We start from the raw sequence: 26158 nt of genomic DNA, 5'->3' as shown, positions 1-26158 counted from the left end.
CGTCTCACCGTCACCCCCGGCTTTCAAAAACATCAAAAAGCCGTTTGCAGAAAACTTTCACAAAAAAACAAAACATTGAGGTAATAAATTCTTCAATGCTGGTCGTTTTTTTTTTTTATAACAATATTTTTTTGCCTTTTTGTGCTCTGCTGCGAAAAGGTACCTCAAAAGAATTGTCTCATGATTACGGATCTTTTTCTGATCCACAGCTCACGTCTTGAGAAACGTTCCTCTGAAATCCCCCCGTGCCACGCCACCGCAGACCTCTAACTCAACAACCACCTCTCCTTGTTTTGAAGACCTGTTGAAAGGGGCCAATGGTTTCCAAAGGCAATTCAAAGGCATTTCAATTCAAAGTTCTTTAATATCAGAAACTTTTTCAACTCAAAGTTGAACGACAGCGTGAAGTGTTGCCTGTTCCCCGGGAGGCTGGTAGGGGTCACATGACGAGATCTGAGTCCTAGAGACGACCGTCACCACTCTTCCTCCTCTTCCACGTGAACCAAATCAAACAAGTCTGGATATCATCAGGTTTTTTTTGACAACCGATCAACTTTGAGGTGAAGATTTCAAATGTTGCCTTTCCTTTAGAAAAGCATTCCACAACCCCCCGCTTTCTTTTATTCCCCTCTGCTGTCAGGAAGCAGCAACAACCCCGACAGCCTAGAGAGCCTCTAGTGTCCTGCCCTGCCGCGCTCAGAGCAACCAGGGCTCCGCCAACTGACCTTCTCCTAGAGGCGCACGGGTGGAGGAGAGGGAGGGGGGGGGGAGGGGGTGGGGGTTGTGGAGGGAGAGGGGGGGGGGGTCTTTCGTGGGGAGTTGTGCCTCATGTCGTTTGTCTTCCCTGTGAGACCGAGGTCTCCGTCCTCACTGATGCAGCTCGACCGCCAGCCGCCGCCGCCAGTGGTCCCTCGCTCCCTCTCTTCTCTCTCTCGCTTCTCTTCTCTTCTCTCTCGGTCTCTCTCTCTACCTGGCCTTCCATTTCTTTCTCGCGCTTTTTCTCTCTGGTGATTGGTTGGTTTTCTCTTCTCTCTCCTGTCGCTCTCCCACCGTTGGTGCTTCAGTTGTAGCAGAGGAAAACAGGTATCCATTTTTTGTTTTTATTATTACCCGGATTAAAATGCTGACGAACTAAGCTCAGCTCAAGCCTAGCTCTTCTTCCAACAACCTGAGGGGGAAAGAGAGAAAATACAAATAAATATATATGACACTCAAACTAGCGTATGGAAACGCAGCAAGGTTCTTCAGCACTTAGCTGCCTCATGCTCCTGGAACAAACACCCTGATATTTCAATCTAAGCTAAAAACCTTCATGTTTTGCAGCAGTTATGATTAGGGTTGGGTACCGAAAATCAAAGGTTACTTTACATTCGGTATCTACCGTACCGAATTGCAAAGGAGATTTCGGTACCTCATTTCGGTACTTTTCTATCTCACCCCCTGGTGTCCGGTGTCATGCAACAGTCAACTGGTGACATCAGCACAGTCAAACTTATGTGTATAAGCGATGAGGGAATGAAAACTGAACAGAAACGCGTGTCGCAGAAATGCTTCACGCGAGTCCTATATGCGCTTAAAATGCGCATAATGGGTATATGGGATACAGCTCTCACAGTTCGTAGCGCTGTGTTTTGTTAGCCGCTAGCTGCTAGCAGCGTCTGCTTCCGGTTTCATTACAAAGAGGTTAACCCTATATGTGCCTGACGTCTAACAACATTCAAATGACTAACTTCATCTTTTTTCGGATTTCAATGTATGACACATCATTTGAAAGCTTATGATCTGTAGTTCCAATCCACAACACGTCACATTTGAAAGTGTTTATGTAATTTTTTTACATTTGAAAGTGTTTTGTTTATATATATTTATATTATACAATTTACCAGTCATATTCTGGAATGTGTCTAAATGTTAAAGTTCCATAAGTATAAGCAAAATAAAGTAACAGTTTGTAAATAAATAGTAGCATTAAAAAAAAAAAAAACACGAACCGTGAACCGTGACCCAAAAACCGAGGTTCATACCGAACCGTGGGCCAACTCAAATTAATATTCTTACTTCCCCTTTACATTGTGTGAGTCTCCATTTTTATTACGGCCAAGAGCCGGTTATGATCATTTTGATATGTTATGATAATTTGTTGTCGTTGTTGACGAAAATTGCACAATACATTTTTCAACATGGTAGCACAGTGCTACCTGGGGAAAAGGTAAGCGTCAAGCCCTGTGTATATTTAACTGTAATATTATATATATATATATATATGTATATTGTGCCTCAGTCAGCAGGAGTTTTATTTTCATTTATTTTAATTTGAGTGTATATTTAACTAATATATATTGTGCCTCAGCAATAAAAAAGTGAAAAGCTGTTTAATGTTGTCGACCGTGTTATTATTATATACTATATATATGTCATTTAAAAAAATCTAAAGTACCGAATTAAGTACCGTTTCGGTACCGGTACCGTTTTTAAAGTACCGGTTAGGTACCGGTACCGGATAAAACCCAAACGATACCCAACCCTAGTTATGATTAAACACAAACACTTCTATCAATGTCTTTTATCCATTAACCTATTGTCTTATTGAATACACATTTCTATTAACTTCTTATGTTTGCTTTTACTCATTGTCATTTTTATTTTCTTACTCTGCTCCTCTTGCTGTATTTTTTTAATAATGTATGTAAAGCACTTTGAATTGAACTGTTGTATGAAATGTGTCTTGCCTAGAAGGCAGAAGACTTACACTCTATAACAGACACTTACACTCTAGTACTGTGACAGTCTAGAACAGACAGACAGACAGACAGACACTTACACTCTAGTACTGTGACAGTCTAGAACAGACAGACAGACTTACACTCTAGTACTGTGACAGTCTAGAACAGACAGACAGACTTACACTCTAGTACTGTGACAGTCCGGTCACACCTCCATGTTGGTACGCACGTTCCCCCTGGTAGGTGGAGTCCTGGCTCAGCGCCACGTCTATCTGGGACTTGAACTCGTCGCCTAGGTAACTATCCTGTTAACAGAGGAAGAAGGGGAGGAAAGAATACATCAGAATACATCCAAGATCACCGAGATCACCGAGATCACTGAGATCACCGTGACAAGATAAACTGGTTTTGTTCACCTCCAGTAATAAATTCAACCCCTCCCCCTCCCCCTCCCCCCTCCCACCTCCCCCTCTCCTGAATCTGAAAGATCTGGATGGTTTACGCAACCCATACAGCCTATATAAGAGCATCTGTTCAGATCCAGGAGAGGATCTTAGAAGTACAATTATGTTGTATTAGATGCTTGAGTTAGGGTTAAGGTTGGGTTAGGGTTAGTTAGTCAGGGTTAGTTAGGTGGGGTTAGTTAGTCAGGGTTAGTTAGTCAGGGTTAGTTAGTCAGGGTTAGTTAGTCAGGGTTAGATATGGTGCTTTTCCATCAGCAGCCCGTGTTAGTGCAGGGTTAGATCAGTTCGAGGTCAGGTCGGGTCACATTGATCTGTTCTGGTTTTCCATTATACACAAACCGACCCGGACTAGTAGGAGGAGTAGACGATAGTAGGCGGAGTTACGCGTCACAGGCAGCCTGGCAAAAAGCTTCCGGGTGTACACAGCAACAGCCGTGATTTTTTTGGAGAGAAAGAGAAAGAGAGAGAGGAAGCTATGTACACATAATAAAGTCATGTTTTTTGAACCCTTAAAACCACTGCCTTCACTTGTCTGCTTTATGAACTGTAGTATCATCATCGGGAAACGCCGACAAGACGCGAATCTACCGGCATTTGACTCATGACACAGCCGGTGTTATTCACAGACAAACACGGTGCCGTTTGCGGGTTAATAACTTCGGTTTACCGGGGGTTAGGATAACAATTCAAACGTGTCCGGAAAGAGGAGAAGCCAGGGAATTCAAAAGTTTTTGAATGGAGTCGATCCTCCACTCCTATCACCGTGGACACAGCGCGGTGCGAATTCCCTGTTAAAACCGGCATTTGACTCATGAGTGAACGGCGAACTCCCGGTTCATCGAGTTTACGGTTAAAAGCATAACTTCTCGGGGTGTCAGCGCGGTGGTTAAGGGCTCAAAATGACCGTAGACAGATGGTGAAGTTAGGAAAGGAGTATTGTGTTTGTACCACCTCCACAGCCGGTGTTATTCACGGACAAAGCCGGTGCATAATAGCTATTTTTGTGTTGTGCTTGTTGTAAATAAAAGTTATATGATTCATTGAAATGACATTAAACTAAGATAATACGATGGTCAGCATAATTTTCCGAATCTTTATTAATAAGCTATTACAGAAAATGTAGTGACATTTTCCTAGAGTGAATGTGGTATTTCAAGATGGCGGTTAGTGAAGAAATAATATGGGATGGGACATGGGATGACGATTGTCCATTGACCAATCAACGGTGTGCAGCGTCACACGCAGCCTGGCAAAGAGACCCGGATATGAAATTTTAGACCCTGCTCTGATGTGGAGCTAAAGAAGCGAGCTGACCTGGGACCGAAGCGACCTGGAACAACGAATGGAAAAGGGGAACGAAGCGGGCTGACCTGGGTCAGCACCAGGTCTGCACCGTAGTGGAAAAGCGGCTTTAGTAGTTACCTGGGACAGCTCGGGCTGGGACAGGCCAGGCTGGCTCATCTGGGAGGGCTGGCTCATGGAGTTGTATCCCTGGGTCAGGGGCCCCTGGGAGAACGGCTGGGAGGCCCCGTCCTGGCTGGCCTGGCTGCTGGGGCCCATGCCCCCCGCGCCCCCGTGGTTCCCCAGGCCCCGCCCCCTCTGCCTGCCCCCGCCACGCCCCGCCTTGCCCTTCAGAGCCCCGCGACCTGCAGGGGGGGAGAGGAGGGGAGGGGAGGGGAGGGGAGATGGGGAGGAGAGAGGACACAGGGGGAGAGACTGTCAGACCTCCTCTCATATCAACACTGTCATATGTCATCATGTGTGTTACTGAAGATTAATAACATGGTCTAACTAGGCATATCCCCACAGTATCACACACACACAAAACATCATAACAGCTGCATTATGCTTCACAGTATAGAGAATCTAGTAAGAGAATCTAGTAAGTAAAAAGGCAGAGTGACAACACTTGTATCATCACATCACACACCAGATCACACACCAGATCACACGACAGTACACACGTCTACTACATGCTTTACTTTACTTGGGAGACAGATGATATTGTAAACAACCATGGACAGTGTTGTGTGTGTGTGTGTGTGTGTGTGTGTGAGTGTGAGAGTGTATGTGTGTGTGTGTGTGTGTGTGTGTGTGTGTGTGTGTGAGAGTGTATGTGTGTGTGTGTGTGTGTGTATGTGTGTGTGTGTGTGTGAGTGTGTGTGTGTGTATGTGTGTGTGTGTGTGTGTGTATGTGTGTGTGTGTGTGTGTGTGTGTGTGAGAGTGTATGTGTGAGGTCTCACCCTGCGCGGGCCCGTTGGCCTGGGCCAGGTATCCGGGGGGGGGCATGGGGGGCATCACCAGGTTGAAGGGGATGGGCATGTTCATGGCGGCCAGGTGGCTGGGCCCGGCGCCGATCATCCCGATCTGGTCGTGGGTCTGGAAGTACATGTTGGTGGGCCGGCCTGGGGGGGACAAACACATGATGATGTCACCTCTCTGTAGAGGAGGTGGGGGGGGGGACCAAATACAACCTCTCACAGGCAAACCCCCCCCCCCAAAAACTGTTAACTGTTGGTAAAACTAAACAAATGCCCACTGCTGTTCCCAGCGGTGCATAATATTGTTACAATACTCTATGTTACAGGAGCCTTAGTCTGAGAGGGGGGGGGGGTAGACGTGGGGATTCAGTTCACAACCTGATGGGGCTGTGTATGGGTCGCAGGTCGTCATGGTGATGACTGATGTACGCACACACAAATAGAAAACTCTGACACTACTTGTAATTTGTGGGGTTAGTGAAGTTGCTTTGTAACTTTGTGGCGTAGTGGTCGCCTGGCCTAGTGGTGGTCTAGTAGGGGTAGTGGTGGTCACAGGGTTAGGGTTAACCAGGGTTAGGGTTAGCCAGGGTTAGGGTTAGGTACCTGTGCCGCTGCGGTCGTAGACTGACCCGGGGATGAGGGCCTCGCGGGCGTCGTACATGGCCGTGCTCATGAAGCGTCCTCCCTGGGAAACAAACACCTGTTAGTCACATGGTCATGAAGCGTCCTCCCTGGGAGACAAACACCTGTTAGTCACATGGTCATGAAGCGTCCTCCCTGGGGGACAAACACCTGTTAGTCACATGGTCATGAAGCGTCCTCCCTGGGGGACAAACACCTGTTAGTCACATGGTCATGAAGCGTCCTCCCTGGGGGACAAACACCTGTTAGTCACATGTTCCCCCGGGTGGGGCTGGACCAGGGACCTGAGGCTGCTGGACTGCAACTCTAACTCTAACTCTGCTCTGAGTACAGATTACTGAGATTATCAGATCACAGCTCATTAGACAGATATAATCCTGCCAATGTCAAAGTTATGAGCTCAACAAGAGGCTGATGTTCCCTCACACACAGACACAAACCTGGGAGCCTGATTCTAGAACACTGAAGCAAGGAACACTGGTATCATTCTGATTCTAGAACACTGGTATAATAGTGATTCTGGTAAACTGAACCAAGGAACACTGGTATAATTCTATTCTAGAACAGTGGTATAATAGTGATTCTGGTAAACTGAACCAAGGAACACTGATATAATTCAGATTCTGGACCAGTGGTATAATGGTGATTCTAGAACACTGGTATAGTAGTGGTTGTGACTCACAGGGTTGATGGTGTTGACCAGTGGTATAATAGTGTATAGTATAGGTATATGGTGGTATATTGTGATAGTAACTCACAGGGTTGGTGTTGACCAGTGGTATAATAGTAGGTATATGGTGGTATATTGTTATAGAGACTCACAGGGTTGATGGTGTTGACCAGCTTGCGGGGCTTGCTGAACTGCATCAGGCTCTCTCTCAGGTTGTTGAGCGGGCCCTCCACCAGAACCTTCTGCTCCTTGTAGTAGTTGAGCAGGTGGTTCCACAGCGGCTGCTTGGACAGAGCCTTGGGGTTGCCAACGATGATCACTCCATACCTACACACACACACACACACACACACACACACACACACACACACACACACACACACACACACACACACACAGAGAGACAGACAGACACACAGGCACACACAGACAGACACACACAGGATTTAGAAATTACCCCCCCACGTCTGTGTTTTGTGTTTTCGCTGTTTAACACAGATATGACAACAACAAGATATACATATATAGATATATAATAATAGATATAACATATATTATGCATAATAGAGATGTAACAAGCCATGTTGCACAGGATTAAGATCGACAGACGACCTCTGCAATTATTAGAAATGACCAGATCCCCAGATAATACTGATCCTGTGTTAATAACCCTAATCCTAACCATGGAAGTAAGTAATGCCCATCACAACAGCTCAACACCACAGCCTTACAATGACCAGTCAGAATACACTGTTCATGAGCTGCCCTTAATGACATGTAACAACACTGGATCATTATGTTGAGACTTGTATCTAATCTAGTCAAGTAACACATTTCAGTTGCTGCCAAAGCAGAACGGGGACTGTACGAAACCTGTACTGCACATGAAGACAGAGATAATCATGGGAGGGGTCAGTAGTGATAGAGGTATGTGTCGGGTCAGTACTAGGCTCTGGTGAGGTAGGGGACAGTGATAGAGGTATGGGTCAGTAGTAATATGGGTCAGTAGTAATACGGGTCAGTACTTGGCTCTGGTGAGGTAGGGGACAGTGATAGAGGTATGGGTCAGTAGTAATATGGGTCAGTAGTAATACGGGTCAGTAGTAACACGGGTCAGTACTTGGCTCTGGTCAGCGCCACGTTGAGGCGTCGCGGGTCGTTGAGGAAGCCGATGCCCTGGTGCTCGTTGGCGCGGACGCAGGACAGGATGATGAAGTCCTTCTCCCGGCCCTGGAACGCGTCCACGCTGGCGATCTCCACTTCCTGTAGAGAGAGACAGGAGAGGACAGACAGGGTTTATATATGATCTACTTCCTGCAGAGAGAGAGCAGAAGGGTTGGTGGCACGTGTGTTTGTAGGTATGAAAAAAAAAATATATATATATATACACATGGTTCCCACACCTTCTGAAACATCAAATTCAAGCACCTTTCAAGGACTTTCAAGACTTAATTCCCTCAAATTCAAGGACCCAACACGGCATAGTTTGAGACAGATCTAGATGAGAGTTTATATAATAGGAACTATCCGCTCACAGACAACAATTAAAAAGAGAAGCTTGAATGTGTGAACACTAGATGGTCTCTTGCCTTCTCTACCACAGCACAGCTAAACAATAGAGCAATACAGAGACGTATTTACTAGTTGACGAGCTAAGTAAAACATGTTTGAATATAGATATTTTTTTAGAGAGAGAGAGAGGGGGTGGAATTCAAGCACTTTCAATGACCCATGTCTATTTTCTTCTCAAATTCACAAACATTCAAGGATTTCAAGGACCCATGGGAACCCTGTATATAATTAAGTTTGGTATTGTATTAGAGCAATATGTTGTGCTTGTTCACCTGGTAGAGCTTGGTGTGCAGGGAGCCGCTGAACTGCATGTACTGCACCAGGTAGGACCTCTGGCCCTCGTAGGGGGTGATGATGCCGATCTGGTCAGGCTTGGCCCCGGCCTTCAGCAGCCTGGTGGTGATCTTCTCCACGTTAGCTGCCTCAGTCCTGGAGGGGGGGAGGGAGGGAGAGAGGGGGAGAGGAGGTCATAACCAAATAAAGATAATAATAATAATAATAAAATAAAGATGAATTACTGAAAACCTGGTAGAAATGGACACAACATTTTAATGACAATACATGACAATTTTAATGACAATACATGACAATTTTAATGACAATACATGACCATTTTAATGACAATACATGACCATTTTAATGACAACACAATGTCTGCGCGTCTGGACTATACTGGGGCAGGGTTAGGGCTGCGATGTCTGCGTGTCTGGACCATACTGGGGCAGGGTTAGGGCTGCGTACCTGTTCAGGTAGGAGGTTCCAGAGCTGGCGATCTCCTCCTGTCCCTGCGTGACGTAGAAGTACATGGGCTTGTCTGGCTGCGGCCACTGGAAGTCAAACCCCTTCTTGATGCGGTCGGCTGGGTTAGGAGGGAGGACAGACACAACCTTCAACACCTCACACCTGATATTGACACAACCTTCAACACCTCACACTCTGCTGGACTGACACGTTGTTTGAAATTACCCATATTGGAGGAGCTTTTAACAACTGCCAGCTATTAACAACTGCCAGCTATTAACAACTGCTAACTATTACTAGTACAATAGAACGCTTATTATTCTCAACTGCCACTACTACTACAATAGAAAGTGAACTGATTTGGGTAAAAAAACAAAAACATTTCAGGTGTCATTATTAGTTAAAGGGCCGGTCTCACAGACAAGGCTTAATTAAGCCCTAGTCCTGGACTAAACCACACTTTACATCTCCATTGAAGATGACTATGTTTTTATTCTAGGATTAGAGGCTCAAGCCTTATGTGTGAAACCGGATCTGGGTTTAGCGAGCGTGTGTTGGCGTGTGTGTCGGTGCTGACCGGCGGTGACTCCGTTCTGCAGCGAGCCCTCGTAGAAGATGTTCGAGGGGAAGGCGCTGAGGGCCGGGTGCATGCGGTACTGGACCTGCAGGCGGATGGGCCGGATGCCCAGAACCACCAGGCGCTCAAACAGAGACTGGGACAGGCCCGCCTTGGCTGCCTTCTTACACATCACCACAGGCCCCAGCTGGCAGTGGTCCCCCACCAGGATGAGCTGGGGAGGGGGGGGGGAGGAGGAGGGAGGGGGAGAGGTGTGTTTTAACAATGGAGTGACCCGTCATCACTATTTAGTTACCAGTACATTCCTCTATCCTAGTGGTATGTCTTATAGTTTTATGCGTTGGTATTTATTTACCCATGGACCACTCTGGGGTTTCTAGATATCTGAAGATGTTTTTGTTTTAATGTGTGTGTGTGTGTGTGTGTGTGTGTGTGTGTGTGTGTGTGTGTAATGACAAGATGTGTATGCAAAGATCCCTGGGGGAGGAGTCAAATCAACATTTACATAAGTAACAGTACATTTGTTTGAAGAACAAAACAATTTACATTGCCAATCCCACATTGTGCTGTGTGTGTGTGTGTGTGTGTGTGTGTATACCTGCTTGGCCCCCAGCACCACAGGCACCATACACTCTGGCTCCGTGGCCTGGGTGCTCTCGTCTATCAGGATGGAGCGGAACTGCATCTTTGCCAGGCGGGGGTCCCCCGCCCCCACACAGGTGCAGCAGATCACATCAGCGTTCTGGAGGAGGGGGGGGGGAGAGAGGAGGGGGGGGGAGATGGACAGAGGAAGGGTTTGGATGGTGAGATCAGTGTCACGAAAAAAGGTGAACACACACATTGTTCAGCAGCTGGCTCTGCATCGTACCACACGTCACTTAGAGAGGAGGTCACATCCCCACAAGGTTGACAACTTTTACTGGTCTCCACTTCCCCTCGACACTTTCCCAAGTAAACGTACAACAACAAAAAGAAAAGAAAAGGAGGCATCCTAATGGAGGTGTGTTAAACAGATGTCTCTGCTCTCACCACGAGCAGGTCCCTCTCTAACCTAATGGAGGTGTGTGTTAGGGTTCTAGGTAATGCATGTGTGTTAGGGTTAGGGTTCTCACCACGAGCAGCTCTCTCTCTAACCTAATGGAGGTGTGTGTTAGGGTTCTAGGTAATGCATGCGTGTGTTAGGGTTAGGGTTCTCACCACGAGCAGGTCCCTCTCTAACCTAATGGAGGTGTGTGTTAGGGTTCTAGGTAATGCATGCGTGTGTTAGGGTTAGGGTTCTCACCACGAGCAGGTCCCTCTCTAACCTAATGGAGGTGTGTGTTAGGGTTCTAGGTAATGCATGTGTGTTAGGGTTAGGGTTCTCACCACGAGCAGGTCCCTCTCTAACCTAATGGAGGTGTGTGTTAGGGTTCTAGGTAATGCATGTGTGTTAGGGTTAGGGTTCTCACCACGAGCAGGTCGCTCTCTAACCTAATGGAGGTGTGTGTTAGGGTTCTAGGTAATGCATGTGTGTTAGGGTTAGGGTTCTCACCATGAGCAGCTCTCTCTCGGCGGTGCGTTTCAGGGCCCGGTAGCGTTTCTCGTCAGCGGAGGACAGCTCCCCGGTCTCATCCTTCAGCTGCTGCAGCTTCTGGAGCTCAGGCATGCTGGGGGGGGGGGGCAGAGAGGTGGGGGGGGGGAGACAGAGAGGTGAGCACTCAGTTTGCTGTAACCACAACAGAGCCCATTCACAATGCTAGTAGTAGAAACCCCGTCTCCCAGCATGCCCTGCTCCTACCTGTCCATGTTGCTGATCTGGTTGTGCAGCGCCAGGAAGGAGACAGGAGAGTCGATGGCCTCTCTGCTCTTGGCGCAGAGCCTCACCACCTTCAGCCCCGTCTGGTGGATCTTCTCTGTCAGCTGGTCCACCGCAATGTTGCTGGGAGCGCACACCAGCACCGGCCTACAGGACCCACAATGCACTGGGTTAAAATGGTAAATGGAGCACTAATATAGACGCCTTATTCCAAAACGCTTCACAACGGCCTCTCATTCACCCATTCACACACACATTCACACACCAATGGCGTCAAGCTGCCATGCAAGGCGCCGGCCGGCCCGCTCACTGGGAGCAATTTGGGGTTCAGTGTCTTGCCCAAAGACACTTCGACATGTGGCCAGTCGGGGTTCGAACCACCGATCTGCTGACCTTGCGATCATTAGACGCCGGCTCTACCTCCTGAGACACAGCCTCTACCTCCTGAGACACAGCCTCTACCTCCTGAGACACAGCCTCTACCTCCTGAGACACAGCCTCTACCTCCTGAGACACAGCCTCTCCCTCCTGAGACACAGCCTCTCCCTCCTGAGACACAGCCTCTACCTCCTGAGACACAGCCTCTACCTCCTGAGACACAACCTCTACCTCCTGAGACACAGCCTCTACCTCCTGAGACACAGCCTCTACCTCCTGAGACACAGCCGCCCCGCAACGGGTTATAACATAAACATAGAACATCGATGACATCATGTGGTCATTCATAACGTTCTCCTCCCCTCCCCTCCCCTCCCCTCCTCTCTCTCGTACCCGTTGCCCTGCCTGGCCAGGTGGTAGACGATGGTGGCGGAGGTGACGGTCTTCCCCGTGCCGGGGGGGCCCTGGATCAGGCTGAGGGGCCTCTGCAGCACCGTCTTCACTGCATACACCTGCACACGCACACGCACACACACACACACACACACACACACACACAGACAGACAGAAAGACAGAAAGACAGACAACACATACATTAAACATTCACCACTTTTCACAAAGATTAAAGTATAAAACCAGCAACACATTCACAAGTCATTTATCTTTTTTAACTCCCAGTTTAAATCCCCCACATCATAAGAGGTAAGTAAGGCATAATCCAAATGTGTTAAAACGTCTCAAATCCTTTCAAAACGGTTGTAAACTTTGCTCTGAAGTGTTGTTGCAGTCTAGGGGTTAGGGTTAGGTGAGGTGCGTGTGGAGGAGCAGACCTGAGAGCGGTTGAGGTCAGGGTCAAGGTTAGGGTCAGGGTCAGAGTCAGGGTCAGGTACCTGGGAGTGGTTGAGGTCCGGCAGGCCCTGGGCTGTGAAGCGTTTGGGCAGCTGACACTTGATGATGACGTCCTCCACCTCGTGGCCCAGCAGCTTGTGGTAGATGTACCCCGACACCGACGTCTCGTCCACCGCAAACGTCTTCAGGGCGCTCTGCATTCTGCAACCACGCAGGGGACAAACATATCAACAATAATAATATCTTACATTTATATAGCGCCTTTCAAGGAACCCAAGGACGCTTTACAAATGTACAGAAAGACAAAGCCAAAAACTAAACTATTCTTTTTTTTGTTTATTTAAATGGGACAACAGACAGTCATTGACTCCCCCTAAATTAGCTGGGTAGCTAAACTACATCAGCAGTACCTGGGCAGGTAGATACACAGGGGAATTACGGCCTCAGATGTTATAAACATTGAGTTGAAAACAGAACTACAGGACAAACTTCACACTTTACACTCAAGAAAACATTACATCCTAAAAACATGTTTTGGCTCTATGTGTCTAAGTAAGGGCCAAAGGCCTCGGCGGTTAAGAGGAACACAGTTCCACAGTTTGAGCGCCTGATCCCTTTGATCTTATATGACTCAAGTGACGTAAATGTCAGGGGGGGTAGAGGACTGTTATCTTACCTGTCAAAGGAAGTGGACTTCCACACAAAATCCACCTGGAAGTTGTGGGGGATCTCCACCGGGGCGCCCACGCTGCTGCGCAGCTCTATAGCTATCTCATCTCCATAGTCTTTCACAAAGGGTGCTAAGGAAATAAGTACAGCAAAATAGCCTTTCCTCGTGGAATGAATGACAGACAGAGAGAAGCAGAAAACCTTTTACTCCAAACAGTCAGGAAGGAAGAAAAGGACTACAGGAGGGCTGTAGTTTCTCAAGCGTACGTTAAAGCTAGACTCCGGAACTTTGTTGGATTTCTCTACATGCATACTTAGTACAATCCCATCAAAAAATGTGATGTTCGATTATCAAATCCATTTTGCTCCAACACACACACAAGCCTACTGTGGGTGCATTTGACCCTGCTTCTATGAAACCAAAAAGGGTAATTTTGGTAGAGGGAAAGAGAGGGCATTTTGAAAGATAAAGAATTGGATTTAAAAACAAGCAGAGCCATGACAGAGGTTCACTCAAGGTAGATCACCACTTCTCTTCTTGAAAGCCTAAACAAAGGACAACAACCTTGTCTCCATTGTTTCCAGGAAGGCGCAAGATTGCACTCATAAAGGTAGTTCATACCATGTCATGTTCCGAGCATTTCAAACCATTCAAAATATTGTTTCATCCAACTAAAAAGCAGTACTAGTGTTCTCATGCACAGAAATACGTTTTGCTCCAGAGTCTAGCTTTAAAAGAAGACGGTTCAGTATGGGGGGGGACATGGAAGCTTCTCCTGATTAAAATGTTGATATCGGTCAATCAAATATAATATAATTCTCAACCATTAACGTGACGTGCTCAACTCCCTGATTTCTGTTGGTTAATTGGCAACCAATAAAAACCTCTTGAGCTTTTGTGACATGAAGCAAGAATCTAAATCGGCTGGTTAGTTAGTTTCACTTCACTTTGCGTCAACTATGTCTTTCCTGTGAGCCTGTCTGGGAAACAGAAACAGAGAGAGAGAGAGAGAGGGGTGGCTCCTAGCCTGCTGTAAAGGGACCACACACAGAGAGGGTGGTATGAAGGCAGAGCAGGTAGGTTAAAGGGACCACATAGAGAGGGTGGTATGAAGGCAGAGCAGGTAGGTTAAAGGATACTGTCCGGGACTTTGATGACGTGGCCGATGCCCTTCCACAGGGGCGCCAGGTCTCCCTTGTAGCGCAGGCAGATCTCGTCTCCCTGCATCAGCCGCATGTCTGCAGGACCCCCCAGACCCCCACAGAGACACAAGTCAGAACACACACCCAGCAGACTCAGACCATATGAATAATGGGTAAAAAGAAAAAAATGAGGCTAAAAATACAATACCATACAGTGGACACACAACACAAAAACAAACACACACACACACACACACACACACACACACACACACGCACACACGCGCGCGCACGCCACCGGGGATGAGGGTGTGTGAGGCAGGGTTCTCTAGCAGAGGCAGAGGGGTGAGAGAGGATGAGGGTGTGTGAGGCAGGGTTCTCTAGCAGAGGCAGAGGGGTGAGAGAGGATGAGGGTGTGAGAGGCAGGGTTCTCTAGCAGAGGCAGAGGGGTGAGAGAGGATGAGGGTGTGTGATGCAGGGTTCTCTATCAGAGGCAGAGGGGTGAGAGAGGATGAGGGTGTGAGAGGCAGGGTTCTCTAGCAGAGGCAGAGGGGTGAGAGAGGATGAGGGTGTGTGATGCAGGGTTCTCTATCAGAGGCAGAGGGGTGAGAGAGGATGAGGGTGTGTGATGCAGGGTTCTCTATCAGAGGCAGAGGGGTGAGAGAGGATGAGGGTGTGTGATGCAGGGTTCTCTAGCAGAGGCAGAGGGTATAGAGAGGATGAGGGTGTGTAATGCAGGGTTCTCTAGCAGAGGCAGAGGGGTGAGAGAGGATGAGGGTGTGTGATGCAGGGTTCTCTAGCAGAGGCAGAGGGGTGAGAGAGGATGAGGGTGTGTGAGGCAGGGTTCTCTATCAGAAGCAGAGGGGTGAGAGAGGATGAGGGTGTGTGATGCAGGGTTCTCTAGCAGAGGCAGAGGGGTGAGAGAGGATGAGGGTGTGTGCTGCAGGGTTCTATGCAGAGGCAGAGGGGTGAGAGAGGATGAGGGTGTGTGAGGCAGGGTTCTCTATCAGAAGCAGAGGGGTGAGAGAGGATGAGGGTGTGTGATGCAGGGTTCTCTAGCAGAGGCAGAGGGGTGAGAGAGGATGAGGGTGTGAGATGCAGGGTTCTCTAGCAGAGGCAGAGGGGTGAGAGAGGATGAGGGTGTGAGATGCAGGGTTCTATGCAGAGGCAGAGGGGTGAGAGAGGATGAGGGTGTGTGCTGCAGGGTTCTATGCAGAGGCAGAGGGGTTAGAGAGAAGCTGGAGGGTTTACCTCCTGAGTCAGTCTTGGGCAGAGAGAAGTAAGCGATCCTCTTCTTGTTCAGGCCCAGGTCCCACCTGACCGTGATGTTGTCCTGGGTCTGCGGAGGGTTCCAGAACATCAGCACAAATGAGTCATACTGCTGGTTAACATAAAAGAAAACTTGACTACACCCCCCCCCCCCCTCCTGTGTACAAGCATAATATTGTCTTTAAACATTATCTGCTGATGTTGTTTAGTCTTTAAGGTCTGTAGAAGGTTCTAGTTCCTACCTGGGGTGTTTAAGGTCAGTAGAAGGTTCTAGTTCCTACCTGGGACTCTTTGAGCTTCTTGTCGTAGTCGGCCTCCAGCTTGACCAGCGGTCCGAAGATGTTCTGGTACTGGTAGGCGTCCTCGTAGCGCAGCAGCACGTGCTGGGGCTCCTCGTCCACGCCGGGCTTCTCCAGGTCCTCCAGGGTGGCCGTGGGGTTGTCCTACAGGGGAGGGGGGGGAGGGGCAGCTTTAAGCTCTCATTCACGTCCACATAATGTCCCCTCACTGTTCCCCACAATGCTATTTAAGGGGGTCAGGTGTTATTTCATTGGGACCATTTCTCAAATTGCCTGTTCTCAATGATAGCCAGCCAGCCAGCCAGTCATTCAGTCATTCAGTCAGCCAGGCAGCCAGCCGGTCAGCCAGCCAGCCAGTCAGCCAACCAGCCAGTCAGCCAGCTGGTCAGTCAGTCAGCCAGTTAGCCAGCCAGTCAGCCAGTCAGCCAACCAGCCAGCCAACCAGCCAACCAACCAGCCAGCCAGTCAGTCAACCAACCAGTCAGCCAGCCAGTCAGTCAGCCAGTCAGCCAACCAGCCAGCCAACCAGCCAACCAACCAGCCAGCCAGTCAGTCAGTCAACCAACCAGTCAGTCAGCCAGCCAGTCAGCCAGTCAGTCAGTCAGTCAGCCGACCAACCAACCAGTCACCCAGCCACCCAGTGTTCCGGTACCTTCCAGAGCTCCTCCAGCTTGTTGATCTGCTGGGCGGTGATCTGTCTGGCCCTCAGCTGCTCCTGCTCTGAGGGGATCTTCACCAGCCAGGACAGGAAGCAGCGGTCCTGGATCAGCGGCTGCCACTGGGAGCTGTCCCAGTTGATGTCCTTCAGGCTGCTCTGGCTGGCGCACGGCTGTCTGGGGGGGGGGCAGAAGGAGTGGTAAATGGTAAATGTACGGACTTATATAGCACCGTATCCCATTCACACACACATTCGCACACCAATGGCGACCAAGCTGCCATGCAAGGCGCCGGCCCGCTCACTGGGAGCAATTTGGGGTTCAGTGTCTTGCCCAAGGACACTTCGACATGTGGCCAGCCGGGGCTCGAACCGCCGATCTTATGATCATTAGACGGCGGCTCTACCTCCTGAGACACATCCGCCTCTAGGTATAAATAGTGTTGAGTATTCCAGTCAGACATGCCTGTGGTAGGCAGCATAGTGTTGTCATGTGTCAGTGCCAGTACAGTGTCGTGTGTTTTCAGAATGAATCACAATTTATTTATTTTTCTTTCGCTTTCTTGATTCTCAGTTCTGTATGAAACATGCAGGATTCTGGGTGAACACCACTTCTGCTCGCGGCAGTGCAGAACAGGAGAGGCGTGGCTCTAACGTCTTATAAACGTCATAAAAAAATACGATTCTACAACAGCATGTTTGGATACTGGATTCTCAACAACCCACAGTTCAGACCGCATTTCCAGTATCAATGCGCCTCCCAATCAGTCTGATTAAGAACACCTGTGCTGACCTACAATGCAATGGTTGATCTTGTTTATGGGACTATATTCTGTGGCGGAAGGATATATGTATTCCGAAACGATTAATGATTGTAAATACATGAATTTAATGTTACAACTGTGTATTTATTTTTTAGATTATGCGGTGGCTGTTGTAGAAAAGCAATGTACCATTGGAGGGCTTGGCCTCGTGCCACAACCCTGTACCAGTGGTAAATGAGTCCACAACCCCCTTCCTCTCATGGTCAATTAATTCCTTTTATGTCAGTGAGATTAAGCTGGTGGTAAAATGATATTGTATCATATTGTACAGATAAGGCTTAAGCCTAGTCCTGGACTTAATCACACTTTCAATGTAAAATCTCCATTGAAGATGATTTTTAGTCTACGTCTGTAAGACCGGCCCATAGTGGAGGACAGGAGTGCAACAGGTAAGATGAGTCAGGCTCAGGTTCCAAATGGGAAATTTACTACAAATATTATATTATGTTACTGGTAACAACCAGGGTAGGTTTAGGATGGACAATGTTAACATGCAGCAGTCTGCACTGGACTTCTTAGATCAGACCAACTTAGGATATTGGTTATTTTGGCAGCCTGAGATGAGTGATTAGTGTCAGGGGGGGGGTTAGGGTTAGGGGGGTTCACCCACATGGTTTTCCATTCTAGCCAGATGATGAGGATGTGTTTTCTTACTTTCTAAGTGACGTGACTTATAAAGTGAGAACGTTTTAGAAATTATTATAACTTAGAAAGTAAAAACAGGAGAATTGCGTGGACCACTATGCAAACAGATATAGCCCCCTGAAAGTCTGGGAGAATTTATCCTAAATGATTCTATATGACTATTCTCTAGCCCCGTTCTCCTTTCTCTAACACAAGTCAGCAGGACACCAAAGCATCAATTCTATCATCATAATAATCATAATAATGACATTTAGATGACATTTTTATCCAAAGTGATACATTGCATACATTTCAGTATATGGTCCCAGCGGGAATCGAACCCACAACCTAAGCTCCATTCTTCACCAGCTGAGCCACAGAGGAGCGTGTATGAGCGTAGCCATGAGAAACCTGTCATAGATATTCAAGGACTCCAAAGCCCCCTGTTCTCCAGCTAATACAAACCAGCAGGACACAAACACATCACTTCTATGGCCTCAGCTGGTACATGTGGATATATACAGTATATGCCATTTAGCTGACACTTTTATCCAAAGCGACTTACATTGCAGTGAGTGTATACATTTTTCAGTATAGATGGTCCCAGCAGGAATCGAACCCACAACCTAAGCGTTGTTAGCACCATGCTCTACCAGCTGAGCCACAGAGGAACACAGAGGACCACAGAGGACCACAGAGGACCACAGAGGACCACAGAGGAACACAGAGGACCACAGAGGAACACAGAGGACCACAGAGGACCACAGAGGAACACAGAGGACGACAGAGGAACACAGAGGAACACAGAGGACCACAGAGGACCACAGAGGACCACAGAGGAACACAGAGGAACACAGAGGAACACAGAGGACCACAGAGGAACACAGAGGAACACAGAGGAACACAGAGGACCACAGAGGACCACAGAGGAACACAGAGGAACACAGAGGAGGACAGAGGAGGACAGAGGAACACAGAGGACCACAGGACCACAGAGGACCACAGAGGACCACAGAGGAACACAGGACCACAGAGGACCACAGAGGAACACAGAGGACCACAGAGGACCACAGAGGACCACAGAGGACCACAGAGGAACACAGAGGACCACAGAGGAACACAGAGGACCACAGAGGAACACAGAGGACCACAGAGGAACACAGAGGACCACAGAGGAACACAGAGGAACACAGAGGAACACAGAGGACCACAGAGGACCACAGAGGAACACAGAGGAGGACAGAGGACCACAGAGGAACACAGAGGACCACAGAGGACCACAGAGGACCACAGAGGACCACATACCTGCACAGCAGCACCACCACGGAGTCGGCCTTGGCGGGGATGAATCCCAGCAGGAAGACGTTGCGGCAGCCACAGTTGTAGCACTCCAGCACCGTCTCCCCCAGCGGGCCGTCCTTGTGCAGAGTCACCTCCTTACACTTGGCTCTCACCAGGTGGTTCACAATGTGGCTGGATCAGAGCAACGACAACCAGTTAACCTCATATCACACACAACAACACAACAACCAGTTAACCTCATATCACACACAACAACCAGTTAACCTCATATCACACACAACAACCAGTTAACCTCATATCACACAACAACAACACAGCAACCAGTTAACCTCATATCACACACAACAACAACCAGTTAACCTCATATCACACACAACAACAACCAGTTAACCTCATATCACACACAACAACACAACAACCAGTTAACCTCATATCACACACAACAACCAGTTAACCTCATATCACACAACAACACGACAACCAGTTAACCTCATATCACACAACAACACGACAACCAGTTAACCTCATATCACACAACAACACAACAACCAGTTAACCTCATATCACACAACAACAACACAACAACCAGTTAACCTCATATCACACAACAACACAACAACCAGTTAACCTCATATCACACAACAACAACAACCAGTTAACCTCATATCACACAACAACACAACAACCAGTTAACCTCATATCACACAACAACACAGCAACCAGTTAACCTCATATGACACAACAACAACACAACAACCAGTTAACCTCATATCACACAACAACAACAACCAGTTAACCTCATATCACACAACAACACAACAACCAGTTAACCTCATATCACACAACAACAACAACAACAACAACAACCAGTTAACCTCATATCACACAACAACAACAACCAGTTAACCTCATATCACACACAACACCACAGCAAACAGGTTCAGTTTTAGTACACGAGACGAGCCTGGTACGTACCTTCCAGATGTATTGCCGCGTCCATTGCAGAACCACTTCTTGCTGGTGTTGCAGTACACCACACACGCAGGGTCGTGAATACCGCAGTAACTAAAAAACACAATAGTGAAATGTTCACAACCCCTTTACTCAGTTTACTGTATCTTATTGTTATTATTACTGGAGCACTTTGAGCTGCAACGTTTGCAGGAAAAGCGCTATACAAATAAAAGTTATTTTTCTAATTATCATCTACTTAGAGTTTGAAGTGGGAGTATACAAAGCAATAACAGAGGCAGACGTCAGTAGAAATTAGGCAACAGGAGAACTCAAACTCAAATGCGCTGTGTTGTGTGTTTGGCCATGATAGTCTAGCGATTTAAATCATTTCTGGGATGCATGTGAGATGGATCATGCCATTCGGTTGTTAAGTCGTGACGTGTTTCCGGGTCCAAAGTTGGCTGAGGCGCTCTCTTCGAAATGCCTCAGTAATAATAATAATTCATTATATTTATATAGCGCTTTTCCGAGGCTCAAAGACGCTGACAAATATGGGGAAAACGGGAAAGTGCTGCTGTGTCCCTTGTTGTATGAATAGATCCCAGTCTAAAAAACGATTGAACTGTCATTCTACCGCTGTAGTACACTGGTACACTGGTGCAGGGAATTTCTGGTTTGGACCCGGAAATTGCTAAACGTCACGTTTGACATCAGACTTAACAACCGAATTGCTCTGCCCTCCTACCTGCAGGCGTGCAGCGGCAGGTCTTTGGTGTAGTAGGTGTCCTCCTCATCCTCCTCAAAGTTGAGCTCCGCCAGCAGCTGGCTGGCCTTGGCCACGGACTCGTCCACTCCTCCGTTATGCAGCGCCTCATCAGGCCCGTTCACCTGCAGACAGGACCAGGTTACCACGGCGACCAGGACAGAACACAATAACTTTTACATTATATTATTTTAGTAGTTTTTTTCCTGAGTTTCTCATATTTTTCTTTTTGTTGACAGATACAGTAGAGATTTTGACAGGAAGGATGTGAGAGAGAGAGAGAGAGAGAGAGAGAGAGAGAGAGAGAGAGAGAGAGAGAGAGAGAGAGAGAGAGAGAGAGGAGGGATGACATGCAGGTCATGTCCACGGCCGGAATCGAACCGGGAACCCTGCGGTTACGTCACGTGGTCAACGCTTAGTCCACACTACGCCACCTAAGCGCCCCACATTTACATTTTGGGCATTTAGCAGACGCCTTATTCCAAAGCGACTTACAATCAATCAACATTTGACTAAGCAAGTGAATCATCAATCCACCAGCCGTAGCAGGAAGTGTAATCTAGCTCAGGCCCGGGGCCGTTGGCAGCCTCCGTGATAGAAGGAAAACGTTTTTAAATTAAAAAAAATAAAATACATAGACACTGGAGAACAGGGAGACAGTACAAGGGGGGGCAGTAGAAGTCTTAGGGGACACAGTAAAGGGGAAAAGCGGGTGCCTCAGGAGAGGCAGTTGCCATGGACACCATGGTTGTTACCTTGTACCAATAACGGCCTTTCAAAGCTTCAACCTTAACTGGACTGTCTGTTTCTCCTTTAACAGATCATGTGTAGCTGAACGGCTAAGTATGAGAACTAACACTCGTGGTATATGAGGAGTAACTATATCCGACATTGGAAAGTGTGTCTGGGGGCTGGTTGTTGTACAAATCTGCAGGTGGGTTTACATAGAACCGATAACTGAAAAACGAAAGCTAAATAATAATGTGATTGTTAGTATACACTAGTGTGGACTGTCTGTCCACCTGTCTGCCTGTCTGTCTGTCTGTCTGTCTGCCTGTCTGTCTGCCTGTCTGTCTGTCTGCCTGTCTGTCTGTCTGTCTGTCTGTCTAGTGTACACCATCAAGTAGCCTACTGCAACACTGAGGGCGAGGGTCCCAGACACAGAACACATGATGGGATTCCATTGAGAGCTTTAGCTTAGAATCATGTATCCCTTAGTATTACACTATAACATACTGAATCATTAGAATCATTTATCCCTTAGTATTACACCACTAACATACTGAATCATTAGAATCATTTATCCCTTAGTATTACACTAACATACTGAATCATTAGAATCATTTATCCCTTAGTATTACACTAACATACTGAATCATGAGAATCATTTATCCCTTAGTATTACACTAACATACCGAATCATTAGAATCATTTATCCCTTAGTATTACACTAACATACTGAATCATTAGAATCATTTATCCCTTAGTATTACACTAACATACTGAATCATTAGAATCATTTATCCCTTAGTATTACACTAACATACTGAATCATTAGAATCATTTATCCCTTAGTATTACACTAACATACTGAATCATTAGAATAATTTATCCCTTAGTATTACACTAACATACTGAATCATTAGAATCATTTATCCCTTAGTATTACACTAACATACTGAATCATTAGAATCATTTATCCCTTAGTATTACACTAACATACTGAATCATTAGAATCATTTATCCCTTAGTATTACACTAACATACTGAATCATTAGAATCATTTATCCCTTAGTATTACACTAACATACTGAATCATTAGAATCATTTATCCCTTAGTATTACACTAACATACTGAATCATTAGAATCATTTATCCCTTAGTATTACACTAACATACTGAATCATTAGAATCATGTATCCCTTAGTATTACACTAACATACTGAATCATTAGAATCAGTTATCCCTTAGTATTACACTAACATACTAAATCATTAGAATCATTTATCCCTTAGTATTACACTAACATACTGAATCATTAGAATCATTTATCCCTTAGTATTACACTAACATACTGAATCATTAGAATCATTTATCCCTTAGTATTACACTAACATACTGAATCATTAGAATCATTTATCCCTTAGTATTACACTAACATACTGAATCATTAGAATCATTTATCCCTTAGTATTACACTAACATACTGAATCATTAGAATCATTTATCCCTTAGTATTACACTAACATACTGAATCATTAGAATCATTTATCCCTTAGTATTACACTAACATACTGAATCATTAGAATCATTTATCCCTTAGTATTACACTAACATACTGAATCATTAGAATCATTTATCCCTTAGTATTACACTAACACACTGAATCATTAGAATCAGTTATCCCTTAGTATTACACTAACATACTGAATCATGAGAATCATTTATCCCTTAGTATTACACTAACATACTGAATCATTAGAATCATGTATCCCTTAGTATTACACTAACATACTGAATCATTAGAATCAGTTATCCCTTAGTATTACACTAACATACTAAATCATTAGAATCATTTATCCCTTAGTATTACACTAACATACTGAATCATTAGAATCATTTATCCCTTAGTATTACACTAACATACTGAATCATTAGAATCATTTATCCCTTAGTATTACACTAACATACTGAATCATTAGAATCATTTATCCCTTAGTATTACACTAACATACTGAATCATTAGAATCATTTATCCCTTAGTATTACACTAACATACTGAATCATTAGAATCATTCATCCCTTAGTATTACACTAACATACTGAATCATTAGAATCATTTATCCCTTAGTATTACACTAACATACTGAATCATTAGAATCATTTATCCCTTAGTATTACACTAACATACTGAATCATTAGAATCATTTATCCCTTAGTATTACACTAACATACTGAATCATTAGAATCATGTATCCCTTAGTATTACACTAACATACTGAATCATTAGAATCATTTATCCCTTAGTATTACACTAACATACTGAATCATTAGAATCATTTATCCCTTAGTATTACACTAACATACTGAATCATTAGAATCATTTATCCCTTAGTATTACACTAACATACTGAATCATTAGAATCATTTATCCCTTAGTATTACACTAACATACTGAATCATTAGAATCATTTATCCCTTAGTATTACACTAACATACTGAATCATTAGAATCATTTATCCCTTAGTATTACACTAACATACTGAATCATTAGAATCATTTATCCCTTAGTATTACACTAACACACTGAATCATTAGAATCAGTTATCCCTTAGTATTACACTAACATACTGAATCATGAGAATCATTTATCCCTTAGTATTACACTAACATACTGAATCATTAGAATCATTTATCCCTTAGTATTACACTAACATACTGAATCATTAGAATCATTTATCCCTTAGTATTACACTAACATACTGAATCATTAGAATCATTTATCCCTTAGTATTACACTAACATACTGAATCATTAGAATCATTTATCCCTTAGTATTACACTAACATACTGAATCATTAGAATCATTTATCCCTTAGTATTACACTAACACACTGAATCATTAGAATCAGTTATCCCTTAGTATTACACTAACACACTGAATCATTAGAATCATTTATCCCTTAGTATTACACTAACATACTGAATCATGAGAATCATTTATCCCTTAGTATTACACTAACATACTGAATCATTAGAATCATTTATCCCTTAGTATTACACTAACATACCGAATCATTAGAATCATTTATCCCTTAGTATTACACTAACATACTGAATCATTAGAATCATTTATCCCTTAGTATTACACTAACATACTGAATCATGAGAATCATTTATCCCTTAGTATTACACTAACACACTGAATCATTAGAATCATTTATCCCTTAGTATTACACTAACATACTGAATCATTAGAATCATTTATCCCTTAGTATTACACTAACATACTGAATCATTAGAATCAGTTCATTGAAAAGATTCGTTCACCGAATTGTTCAGCAGTAGTTGGCTACTTGTTACCAGAGCTCCGACGAGCCGTGGCGAAAACGGCTTGTAGTAGTAGGCTAATGTAGGTAGCTAGCTAGCTATCATTCCAGTTAATGCTAAGCTAGCCAGCTAGCTCTACTAAGCTCCATCATAACACTAGCTGGTCAGTAAAGCCAGAGCAGGGCTCATGTTGTCCAGCAGAGATTCATCTAATAACACTCTCAGCCCCCCGTGTTAGTACGTTCAGTCAGGACCAGGACATCACCGACACGCTGACTTAACTCCAGTTACTCAATCAGCCAGCTAACTGTTGTTAGCATCATCCTAGCCTCCTAGCCTGTTAGCTGCTAGTAGAGGTTAGCTAGCAGAGGGCTGTGAGTGACGCGCGGGCTCAGTATCTTAGGCGGCAAGAAGCAGAGCGTTGTTTTCTCTTAGGCTAGGCTAAGTTAGCTTAGCTTAGGTACCTGGTTCTGGTCCAGGGTGGTCTGGCTAAGTTAGCTTAGTTAGCTCGCTGAATGTTGACGGTACCTGGGTGTCCAGGGTGCTCTGGCTCTAGGTCTGGCCCGGGGTCTTACCTGGGTGTCCAGGGCGGTCTGGCTCTGGGTCTTACCTGGGTGTCCAGGGTGCTCTGGCTCTGGGTCTGGCCCGGGGTCTTACCTGGGTGTCCAGGGTGCTCTGGCTCTGGGTCTGGCCCGGGGTCTTACCTGGGTGTCCAGGGTGCTCTGGCTCTGGGTCTGGCCCCCCTGGGTCTGGCTGGGCAGGGTGAAGTCGGTGAACTCGTAGTCGGAGCCCTGGGTGTCGCCCCCCGGGTGGAGCAGCCCCCTCATCCCCTCCGCCCCGCCGACCCCCTCCAGGACCCCCATCCCCTCCTCTCCCTCCGGGTCCAGGAAGGTGAGCGTCTGGCTGCTCGGCCCGTACGCCTCCACACTCAT

At 46.0% G+C, this 26158-nt stretch overlaps 1 protein-coding gene across 1 annotated transcript; it reads right to left on the bottom strand.

Moving 5' to 3' along the window:
* Positions 1-26158, bottom strand: LOC308156918 (regulator of nonsense transcripts 1-like; the record flags this gene model as incomplete). Its single annotated transcript, XM_080530371.1, has 24 exons — positions 1-1168; positions 2906-3028; positions 4610-4833; positions 5432-5593; positions 6053-6134; positions 6914-7088; positions 7882-8024; positions 8606-8762; positions 9075-9192; positions 9652-9865; positions 10250-10393; positions 11183-11297; positions 11429-11593; positions 12218-12336; positions 12716-12875; positions 13351-13474; positions 14484-14582; positions 15738-15825; positions 16037-16198; positions 16707-16887; positions 19463-19630; positions 20435-20524; positions 21159-21301; positions 25931-26158. The coding sequence occupies 23 exons, from the start codon at positions 26156-26158 to the stop codon at positions 2909-2911; spliced, it is 3381 nt and encodes a 1126-aa protein (XP_080386497.1). The 3' UTR covers positions 1-1168; positions 2906-2908.

The sequence above is a fragment of the Nansenia antarctica genome (assembly GCF_963989245.1).
Source record: "Nansenia antarctica genome assembly, chromosome: 1".
Taxonomy (NCBI): Eukaryota; Metazoa; Chordata; class Actinopteri; order Argentiniformes; family Microstomatidae; genus Nansenia; species Nansenia antarctica.
The sequence above is the reverse complement of the archived record's forward strand: the minus strand, read 5'-3'. Positions and strand labels throughout refer to the sequence as shown.